Genomic DNA, 11,632 nt, shown 5'->3' on the forward strand with positions numbered 1-11,632 from the left:
ACAATCGAATCTCGGGCAAGTAACATACCAATGACAAAGGGAATGACGTATGTTGTCATTGCGGTTTGACCGATAAAGATCTTCGTAGAATATGTAGGAACCAATATGAGCATCCAGGTTTTGCTATTGGTTATTGACCGGAGATGTGTCTCGGTCATGTCTACATAGTTCTCGAACCCATAGGGTCCGCACGCTTAACGTTCGATGACGATTTGTATTATGAGTTATGTGTTTTGGTGACCGAAGTTTGTTCGGAGTCCCGGATGAGATCACGGACATGACGAGGAGTCTCGAAATGGTCAAGAGGTAAAGATTGATATATTGGAAAATAGTATTCGGACACTGGAAGGGTTCCAGAGTGTATCGGGTACATACCGGAGTACCGGAAGGGTTACCGGAACCCTTGGAGAAAGATATGGGCCATATGGTCCATAGGAGGGAGGCTAACCAGCCGACAAGGGGCTGGTGCGCCCCCCACAAGGGAGGAGGCCGAATCGGATTAGGGAAGGGGGCGCCACCCCCCTTTCCTTCTCCTACTCCCTCTCGTTTTCCCTTTTTCCCCTCCATGAGAATGAAAAGGAGGGGGGCCAAATCCTACTAGGACTGGGAGTCCTAGTAGGACTCTCCCCTTATGGCGCGGCCCCTAGGGCCGGCCTCCTCCCTCTCCCTCCTTTATATACGTGGGCAGGGCACCCCTTGGAGACACAATAATTGTTCCAAACCGTGTGCGGTGTCTCTCTCCACAGTTTACTCCTCCGGTCATAGTGTCGTAGTGCTTAGGCGAAGGCCTGCGCGGATCACATCACCATCACCGTCATCACGCTGTCGTGCTGACGAAACTGTACCTCGACCCTCTGCTGGATCAAGAGTTCGAGGGACGTCATCGAGCTGAACGTGTGCAGAACTCGGGGGTGTCGTACGTTCGGTACTTGGATCGGTTGGATCGTGAAGACGTTCGACTACATCAACCGCGTTACTAAACGCTTCCGCTTTCGGTCTACGAGGGTACGTGGACACACTCTCTCCGCTCGTTGTTATGCTTCTCCTAGATAGATCTTACGTGATCGTAGGAATTTTTTTGAATTACTACGTTTCCAACAATACATTCGCAGACACGCCAGACAGATAAGGCAAGAACGGCAATAGCCCGGGCACGCAAGCCCTAACGGGGAATACAATTTACCCGGCTACATTGTTGTGTGTTGGCGCAGAGACCTCTGTCCTTTCTAGTGGCCTATCTGTGCACCCATCCAACCCAAAAAAAACACGTCCACTACCGCATGTCACTGCTCTGACCAACGACAACTCAAGAATATTCGGAGGATCTGCCAACGATCTGACCCCACTGGGACCCACGACCACCCGTTCAGTCATTGGGTTCACACTGCCAAGGCAAGCAACCTTACATAGATTTAGGAGTCGGCTGGTACCAATGCCCAACGGGAAATACACTCTGCTCGACTACAACATTGCGTGCCCGGCCAAAGCCTTCCGCCCTCATTGGCGGTCCTCTAAGTGCCCCCTGTCGTCCAAAAAAAACGTCTCAGCCTTGGACCTTGTATCAGGCATTAGTCCTTTCAGTAGTCGCATCGGGCAAGATATTCGGTTTCTCCGAAATTTCCATCTTTTAGAATTCCTACAAAACCCTATAATTAACCAAAGGATGCGGAAATCTTCGATCCGCAATTCCACTGGAATGCCTAGAAATCTGGTGAAGCGAAAGGAGCCTTAAAAGGATGATGATGGGCCGTAGTTCGTGTGGTTTTGAAAAGTCGGGAATCAACTTGTCATTTATCATCAAAATTGAAAGCCTAAATTCCCACTCGAGGAGATCAGGCAGAAAATATGTATATATTCATATCATGGAACTTTGGACATGCAGACGGCCTAACTAATGAATGTTTGGGCATGCATGATTGACACACGAGGCGAGACGTCTCTTGTTTTTCTGTCTTTGTGAGTAGACCGCTTTATGTCCAAGGGCAGAGTACAGAAATACCATAATTGGGGCATCGGAAGCAGATTGGTACCAAGTTTGATAATTTTTACGTGTCAGTACCAAGTCTGGGGCTAGACGTTACAAAAAGGTCTAAATCGCGTATAAACGCGTATTGACAGTGTATCTGACCGGTGGGGCCCGCATGTCAGCTACCGATGTGGCATTCTTTTTGCAGAAAGCCCCTTGCTTCGCCGGCGCTACTGTTCATCGTCTCCACCCGAGCAATCCCCACCACGCGTCCCCAGCCAAGCGCACTAGCGCGCACAGATCGGAGCGGGGGGAGGTGGGGAGGGAGAGAAAAATCCCCGGAAGCTCCCGCGGCCCGGAGCTGATCAGATCCCTCGCCGGAGGAATGGCGGCGGTGGCCGCGCCCGCGGCCGAGGCGCAGGCGCAGGCGGAGGAGCCCTCTCCTCCCCGCCCGCCGCCCCCCCGAGAAGCGCGCCGTGCCGACGGACGCCGAGGAGGGGGAGGAGCGGCCGGAGCCGAAGCGGCGGCGCGCGCGCGTGGCCGCGCTCGAGAAGGTCCCCAGCGCGGCGGCGGCGGCGGCTGCGGCTGCCGCGGCGGCGAGCGAGGAGGAGGAGGACGACGGGTTCTCGTTCCTCGCGCGGAGCTTCTCCGGGGTGGAGACGACGCCCAAGTTCGGGTCCTTCAACCCCGCCGCCGCCCAGTTCGTGGCCTTCCACCTGGCGTCCCCGCCGCCCCTGGTCAACCCGGCGGAGGAGTCCCCGCCGGTGGCGGTGGGTGGGGAGGGGGAGGAGAAGGGCAAGGACGGCAATTCACACTAGCGCGGGCAGCAGAGGGGCGAGGAGATGAGGCGCCGCGCCGCCGAGTGGAAGGAGCGGCGGTTACGAGAGGCGAAGGAGCTCGGGCTCGAGGGGTTCCTCCCCTCGATCTCGATCGGGCGCCGCCGTGCGTGGAGACGATGAACAGTAGCGCCGGCGAAGCAAGGGGCTTTCTGCAAAAAGAATGCCACATCGGTAGCTGACATGCGGGCCCCATTTAGACCTTTTTGTAACGTCTAGCCCCAGACTTGGTACTGACACGTAAAAATTACCAAACTTGATACCAATCTGCTTCTAATGTCCCAATTGTGGTACTTCTGTGTAATTTACTCCAAGGGCACGTACGTGGCCGAACGTACATGGATCATAAATTGTGTGCGTCGACGTGTCGTACTTACCACACCACTGTACTCCCTAGCTAGCTTTGTGAAGGAAGCTAGCATGGCACGTCATTTATATCGCTGCAGATCCATATCGATATTGATTCGTCGTGCTGCTTACAACCGACTCGGAACGTGCATGTCAGACGAACCCATGTCGAGCCCGACGGGCCCGTAAAATCATACAGTAGTTCGGTGCCCGTGCCGTAGTGGCCTTGATCCATTCCAGACTAGTGCATCCATCCAAGTCCTGTATCTGATGTACAGTGTTGCTAAAAAAACTGATGTACAGTATAAAAGGTATGTACTTGGTTCCGTAGGAGCAAGTCAGAAAGGTTGAGAAATAGAACCATCTGATTTAATTCGTTTCCAATAGCCATGAAATGATCATCTTAGGATGATTCTTTTATCAACGGATGCTCCATTTCACTTAGGTCGATTTAATTTAGACAGGAGGCAGACCTAAGTCAAGGTAATCCTCCTTTGAAACACCTTGGTATTGCTCCTAGATAGATCGTATACGATACGCTTCGAGCGTGGTGCGCGCCGTTGAGTTTGACCAGGCCCGACCAGATTGATCGCATGCTCAGTTCATACTTGTTGTTTTTTAACACAGTATAGACGTAAGTGCTCATATAAACGTACATATACTCACCCCTATGAATACACACACGCACACCCTATCCCTACGAGCATCTCCGAGAGACTGAGCCAGAATATCATTTTGAGATTTTACGAAGTCACCATAGGCGAGCACCAGGACTTGAACCCTGGTAGATGGGATACCATTATCCACCTAACCATCTCAACCACAGGTTGGTTCGCCTACTTTTTTTTCCGCCTATTTGATGGTTGTAACGGGTAATATCATATATTATCATCATACTTTATTTATTACTATGCATAATACACAATACCATAGCATTTATTATGATACTGTATCATTGATATAATTTTTCTTCATCTAATTCTATGAAATCTCATCAAAATTACTTAGTTGACATGCATGATATACTAGGGTTTAGATACTTTCATTACAACCAGCCGATGTGATGATCGAGCTGTTTAACCGTCCTCCTCCGTACGTGGGACCATGAGCATCGACAAGGACGCATGCGTACGTGTCGCTTAAAGAACCGGCGAAGGGTCATGGGTCCAAGTGGATGGAGAACTGTTGGCCCGTGCCTGTGCGGCTGTGCCTGAGTCGCTGGTGGACGAACCGGCGCAGATCCGACCATGCGGGATCGCAGAGCAGAGTTCAGGGTCGTATATATCCTTTCATCATCGACGACCATGCAGCAACGGACTCTTTAGCATCGGACCTAATAGCACATGTAGATGTAGCTCAACCCCCAAAAAAATAGAGGCTGGGTGTCGGACTGCTGTTCGCGCGCGTCTCGCCGTGTGCTGATGCCGTCGTCGCATGGCGGGCAACTGCAACTGCCGGCGTGATTTGGGCTCGCTACGTGGGCAGGGAAGGGCAGGGATGGGGTGCCCACGTGTTTCCTGCTTCGGAACGGGGAGAAACGTGCATGCGTGCAGGATCGATCCATGGGTGGTTCCTAGTTGGCCGGTACGTCCGTCGAGAATTTGCGCACGCACGCACGCACGCCCGCCTTGCATAATCGACGCTCAGTTTTTGCTTCTCCAACGTGTCGGGGGCAGACGAGACGCTGATGTGATGATGGGCAAACGCGTGCGAGCGACTAAATTTGTACTACATTTTCTTTCCTTCTTGTTAACCGTAGGTCCCTAGTATATTTATTCTACGGAAGTACTAGGTCTGTAGCACATGAACGACTGCTTCAAGTGAAACTCACGCTTCCCAACTATACATGCCCTAAATGAGAGTTCGATCGGGGACATATCTCAGCTTAACTTAGAAGAGAATGAGTTATTGTCTGCTTTGTTCACGGAGAAAGAGGTGTTTGATGCAATAAGACAAATGAAACATAATAAAGCCCCTGGGCAGATGGGTTCCCGGCGGAATTTTATCAGAAATGCTGGCATATCATAAAGGGAGATCTTATGCCTATGTTCCATGATTCGTTCGATGTCCAGTTAAACCTCTTTCACCTTAATTTCGGAACAATAACGTTGTTGCCAAAGAGGGTTGAGGCTATTCGCATTGAACAATTCAGACCGATCTGTCTTCTCAATGTAAGCTTTAAGATTTTTACAAAGGTTGGCACGAACAGATTGACACAAATAGCCCATTCGGTTGTGCAACCAACACAAACTGCTTTCATGCCAGGACGAAACATCCTTGAAGGGGTTGTGGTCTTACATGAAACACTGCATGAAATCCATACGAAAAATTAGATGGTGTTATCTTCAAAGTGGATTTTGAAAAAAGTATGATAAGGTCAAATGGCCCTTTTTGCAGCAAGCTTTACGTATGAAGGGGTTCAACGAGTCCTGGAGATCTCAGGTGGATTCATTCATATAGGAAGATAGTGTCAGAATAAAAGTCAACAACAATACATGGCATTTTTTCCAGACACGTAAGGGGTTACGACAGGGAGATTCCATGTCTTCGGTGCTATTTAACATTGTAGCAGATATGTTGGCAATACTAATTGGCCGGGCCAAAGAGAGTGGCCAAATAGGAGGACTCGTCCCCCACCTTGTAGAGGGGGGAGTCTCCGTCCTACAATACGAGGATGACACTATTATATTCATGGAACATGGTCTTGCAAAAGCTAGGAATATGAAGCTTATATTGTGTCTTTTTGAGCAACTGTCTGGGCTCAAAATTAACTTCAATAAAAGCGAATTGTTCTATTTTGGGAGAGCCATAGAGGAACAAGATGACTATAGAAAGTTGTTCGGTTGTGAAATGGGATCCTTACCTTTTAGTTATCTAGAGATCCCAATTCATTATAGATGTTCAACGAACCAGGAATGAAAATGTATAGAAGATCGATTTGAAAAGAAACTGGGCTGCTGGAAGAGCAAGCTCACACTAGTAGAAAACAGGGCTTTGGTCCAGGCAGGGCAAGCCCATTAATCCCGGTTCACTCACGAACCGGGACCCATGGGGCATAGGTCCCGATTCGTGAGTCCAGGGGCCGGCCGGGCCTCGTGGGGCATTGGTCCCGGTTCGTCTGGCCCCTTTGGTCCCGGTTCCAGCCACGATCCGGGACCAATGGGCCTCGCTCCTGGGCCACAACCATTGGTCTCGGTTCGTGGCTGGAACCGGGACCAAATGGGGAGATGCCTATATATACCCCCTCGCCCGCGAGCAGAGCAGTGGAGTGCTCTGTTTTTCTGGCCGGTCGTGGGAGAGCTTTGTGGTGCTCTAGCTCACCTCCTATGCACATGAGGTGTTCGATGAAATGCCCGAGCCACACTTAAGCGTTCTCCTATCGAAGCTCCTTGTCCAAACTCCATTTTCCTCGAGATTTTTCAAGGTTTGGCGGTCCGTCCTGTCCCGTCCCCGTCCTCACCGCGGTCAATCGCCCGCGCCGATCTCGTCGCCGGTACCACCTTGATGAGCCTCTTGATCTTATCTTCTTTTTAAAAGAAAAAAGTTCTTACTTGTATGATTTAGATAGATACTTGTGTAATTTTCTTACTTTTATTATTGTTTGTTATTATATAGTGCGATGGTTTTGGTATCCGCCTCCGTGGGCCCCCATCCTGTCTGTGATTCGAATGTGGTATATATTATCTTTTATAATTATTTGGTTCAATCAGTGTTTATGATAATTATGCCGACCAACGTGACATAGATTTTTTTATCTAGGAGGTATGTGAACCGGAAATTCCAACCGGCCCTATATTGTCAAGAGGTTAAATTTAGTTGAAGAAGAAAACAATTACTTGAAAGAAAAATTGAAAAAAAATTGAGGAGGAGAAGATGATATTGGAGTTGCATGTTGCGGATGTCGTCGATGATCGCAAGATCAAGATGAATGCAATGCGCTTGAAGATTAGAAAGATTAGAAAATATGCCATTCATACTGAGGCTTGGTATCATTATGCCGTTGGATGAATTGTTACCTTAGTTGTGTTTATGATCGCATTTGTTGTTGCATTGAATTTTTTTACATAGTTTCAATGTATGGTTTAATTAGATGCTCTGGAGAGCTATATGTTGTTCAATGAGAACTATGTATGTACTTTTTCTTTAATGTGATGATGAACTTCTATTAATTTGGTAACTTATCTATTCATGATGTTCTGTAATGGTTTTTACACACTTTATTATATATAATGCACGCAGATGAACCGACAATGCATGTACGGCAACACACGCACCTCCGAGTACATTGAGGGCGTGCATAATTTTCTCGCAGTGGCTGAGGCAAATAAGCAGAATGGTTTTATGTGTTGTTGTAACACCCCGGTGTAATGATGCTACAGTAATCCCTGGGGTTAAGTTAATCCTTTTGCTAAACAAGTGTTTGTTCATCATTGTCTCTTATCTCTTTCAAATTCCAGTTGAATTCAATTTCAAATTATGTGTGAAATTCAAAATGCTCAAACATGAAAACTAAAATGTTCATCATGTGGAAAGTATTCTTCTGGTAATATTGGTGGTGAACCAACATTTTTGCAAAGTGTCTAAATTGCCTAAAATAGCTATAACAGAAAGTTGTTAAAAGAAAAAACAAAAGTTAAAAAAGAAAAAGAAAAGAGAAAGAGCACAGGCCACTGTGCACTGGGCCAAGTGCACAGTGCCTGGCCCGAGTCAACTGGCCCAGCAGGCCGGCCCACTCCCCCTCCCCGGTCGCTTACTGTTCCTCCGACCGGGCGGGACAGCGCGTGCCCGTCGCCGTCCAACCACCTCGCCAGCGACGCCCGACGAGGGGATAAGGCTCCGGACGCCTCGGTCTTCTCCCCCGCTCTCCACTGTCGCCCGCTCCGCCTCTCCCACCAGATCCCCCCTCGCTCTCCCTCTCCCTCGCTCTCTCTTCCCCTCTGCCCGAGCTCCTCCGAGCAGGCTCGTCGCCGTCCGCCGCTCACAGACACGGCCACCGTCGACCCCGCGACTAGCTGAGAAGCTCGGAAGCTCCGCCAGCCTCTCCCTCTTCTCCTGGAGCTCTCAGGCAAGCCGGGGAGGCCCACATCGACGTCAGCAACCTATCCCCATTTCGGCACCGTCCGCCGTCGCCATTCAACCCCGGCGTCGTCCTGCGCTACTAAGCTCCCGAAGGCCTCCATGCGCCGCTCGGTGAGCACCCGCACCCCTTCTCCTTCCCCTAGGCGCTCGCGTAGCTCTTCTAACTAGTTGCTGCACTGTCGCCGCCGTGACCGAGCTCGGCTCGCCGCCGCTGAGCTCCATGCTCACCCCCTGGTGCACCTCGACCTCGTTCGAGCACGTCATCGTGTTCGGTGGGTCACTAGGGTCGCGTAGCACCGATCCTTTCATCCAAATGAGCACCGCGGCTACTGGCACCTCAAAGCCGTGGCTCCGGCCCCCGCCACGAGCTCGCTTCCGGCGAGCTCGGGCCTCCCCGCGACCAGCCGCCCGCGCCACTCGATGCGCGCCATTCCCAGCTCTCGGTAGGGCCAAACGGCGCCCTGAATGGCTGCCTGTGGGCGAAATCCGAATGTCGCCGCCTCGCTGTCGCTCGCCGGAGACGCGCCGCCCCGTTTTGGGTCGTCGGAGTTATCTCCAGCACCGTCGCCGACGTGGCCTGACAAGTGGGCCCCATGGGACACTAACGCTGGGCCCCACAAGTCCCCGTTGACTGGTTTGACCAGTCAACGTGCTGACTGGGCTTCTCTGTGACGCTGACGTGCGGGCCCCACCGCGTAATTAGTTTAACTAAACCGGTTTTATAATTAAAATTAATTAGTTATTTAGTTAAGACACTGACCGGTGGAGTCCAGGTGCTAATTAACCCTGTTTAGTCTTAGTTAAACTTAGTTAAGCCCTCTGACTATGACATGTGGGTCCTAGTGGCCCCACTGGTCAGGTTTGACCTGGTCAGCCGCTCTGTTGACTGCTGACGTCATCAACATGTCATGCTAACATAATATTCCATTTATGTTAATTTTAATAATTTCAAAATATTGTTTAAACTTTAGAAATTGATAGAAATTAAATCGTAGCTCAGATGAAAATGTTTTCTACATGATAGTTGCTCAGAAAAGTCCAACGAATCCGAATACGCGGTCCGTTCACCTGTCACATGCCCCTAGCATGCTGAACATGGAACATTCCCCCTCCGGTCATCTATCTGACACAGGTCCGGAACTGGGAAAACATTCCCGGTCGATTTCCCCCTTCACCTTTATCGTGTAGCCATACGTTAGGTCACACCCGGCACATCATATTGCCATGTTATGCTTTGTGATGCTATGCTTGCTTTATATTTATTGTTTCTTCCCCCACTTCTCTCCGGTAGACCCCGAGACCGATGCCGCCCCTGTGATCAACTACGTCGACGATGACCCTTCTTTCCTTTCAGCAGAGCTTCTAGGCAAGCCCCCCCTTTGATCATCCCGATATCGCCCATTCCATTCCCTCATGCTTGCATTAGATTTTGCTACTGTAATTGATTGCTCCTATTCTGATGCATAGCCTGTTTTTGTAACCTGCTTATCCTAAACTGCTTAGTATAGGTTGGTTAGTGATCCATCAGTGACCCCCACCTGGTCCTTGTTGCCCCTGCTTCATCATCGACGACTCGATCAACGTGATCGACGACCAGAGCCCGACACCTCACATCACATCACACCCCTTTTGTTGCTCGACTCTGCAGAGTTACCATCGAGTGCCGAGGGTGGAACCTCATACATCACTCCTGATGAGATCTCTATACTGTAGCTATTCGGTCGTGGTCATCGAGGGTGATTTCCTCCTTAACCACTTCCGATACGACTCTGTCGTGCAACCCCTCAAGTGTGAACCTCGGGGGTGGTTCCTCTTACGTTCACCTTGATGATTACATCGAGTGGAATTCACTGGGGGTGATTCCTCGGGTTTTCCCCTTGATGTTTGGACACACGAATACTTGGACTTTACCACTGTTACTTGGAAAGGCGGGTCGACCCTGAGGGGTACCCGCGAGTGATGTGGAGACGGGTTGACCTGGAGGGTGTCTGCGAGATAATTACGAGGCGTGGTCGGGCATTCCTAGTCCTTGCCGCAAGTCCTCAAGACGGGGCAACGGGGTCACATCCTTCGTGAGTCTCTGCTTGTTACCGCGTGTTCCTAATCCACTACGATTTGGATATTTGATCCGAGGGGCCTCTGGCCTGATAGCACTAACCATCACGTGGGCATAGTATGGGCGTTCTGCGTCGTATGCATCAGCCGAAGCTTAATAGACGTCAGCGACTGAGCGGCGCGCGCTGGGTTGGACTGGTAAGCACCTGCCTTTTTGAAGGAGGTAGCTAGGTCTGCTCACCGCCGTGTACGCAACGCGCAGGAGTTCCCGGGGAGATGGCCCATGACCCCTGGGGGCATAGGTTTAGCCCGGCGTGCTGACCTCTCTATTAAGCCTAGGTCGGGTTGCGGCGTATTGTTTGGCCGAGGCCGGGCATGACCCAGGAAAGTGTGTCCGGCGGGAGTTAATCGAGCGTGGTGGGTAAGTTGGCGCACCCCTGCAGGGAAGAAAACATCTATCGATAGTCTGTCCTACGGTAACGGACACTTGGAGTTGTATCCCGATCGATACAACTAGAACTGGATACTTGAGGTGATAACTAGATAGTATGGCTCTGGGTTTGCTTTCTCGCAGGGAGTCGAGAAAGGATCTCTGGCCGAGGTAGATAACACTACTACTACTTTACTTTCTGCTACTCTTATCTCTTCTGATGCTGCAAGATGCCTGGAGCTGCTTGAAGATGCTACTCTTTGATAGGCTAGGCTTTCCCCTTCTCTTCTGGCATTCTGCAGTTCAGTCCACATATACATCCCATTTCATTGATACCGATGCATATGTAGTGTAGATCCTTGCTTGCGAGTACTTTGGATGAGTACTCACGGTTGCTTTGCTCCCCCTTTCCCCCTTTCTTCTTCTTTCCGGTTGATGCAACCAGATGTCGGAGCCCAGGAGCCAGATGCCTCCGCCGATGCTTACTACTACGTGGAGGCCGCCGACGACTAGGAGTAGTTAGGAGGCTCCCAGGTAGGAGGCCTTGCCTTTTCGATCGATGTTGCTTTTGTGCTAGCTTCTTAAGGCAAACTTGTTTAACTCATGTCTGTACTCAGATTTGGTTGCTTTCGCTGACTCTTGTGTATTCGAGCCCTCGAGGCCCCTAGCTTGTAATATAAAGCTTGTATTATTTCAATTTGTGTCTAGAGTTGTGTTGTGATATCTTTCCGTGAGTCCTTGATCTTGATCGTACACATTTGCATGTATGATTAGTGTACGGTTGAATCGAGGGCGTCACAAGTTGGTATCAGATCCGACTTCCTGTAGGTAGCCCCCTTTCCAACTCCTTGGCCGAAGTTGAGTCTAGTCGTCCAAAACTGTTTTACTAACTTGGCCGTGTGGCTTACGGGCCCACGT

General features: G+C 50.3%; 1 protein-coding gene across 1 annotated transcript; it reads left to right on the forward strand.

Annotated features, from left to right (window-relative positions):
• The first annotated feature begins 1,432 nt into the window (after nt 1-1,432).
• LOC123158442 (probable fibrosin-1) lies at nt 1,433-2,784 on the forward strand. Its single transcript, XM_044576433.1, has 2 exons — nt 1,433-1,565; nt 2,336-2,784. The coding sequence occupies exons 1-2, from the start codon at nt 1,433-1,435 to the stop codon at nt 2,782-2,784; spliced, it is 582 nt and encodes a 193-aa protein (XP_044432368.1).
• Nucleotides 2,785-11,632: the final 8,848 nt, after the last annotated feature.

This window comes from Triticum aestivum, chromosome 1D, assembly GCF_018294505.1.
Source record: "Triticum aestivum cultivar Chinese Spring chromosome 1D, IWGSC CS RefSeq v2.1, whole genome shotgun sequence".
Classification (NCBI taxonomy): domain Eukaryota; kingdom Viridiplantae; phylum Streptophyta; class Magnoliopsida; order Poales; family Poaceae; genus Triticum; species Triticum aestivum.

Bases quoted from the DNA above. Each gene is read 5' to 3' on its own strand.
- LOC123158442 (XM_044576433.1), top strand. From the start codon at position 1,433: ATGCCCAACGGGAAATACACTCTGCTCGACTACAACATTGCGTGCCCG. The intron at 1,566-2,335 runs GCATTAGTCCTT...GGAGCTGATCAG, and splicing joins AGCCTTGGACCTTGTATCAG to ATCCCTCGCCGGAGGAATGG.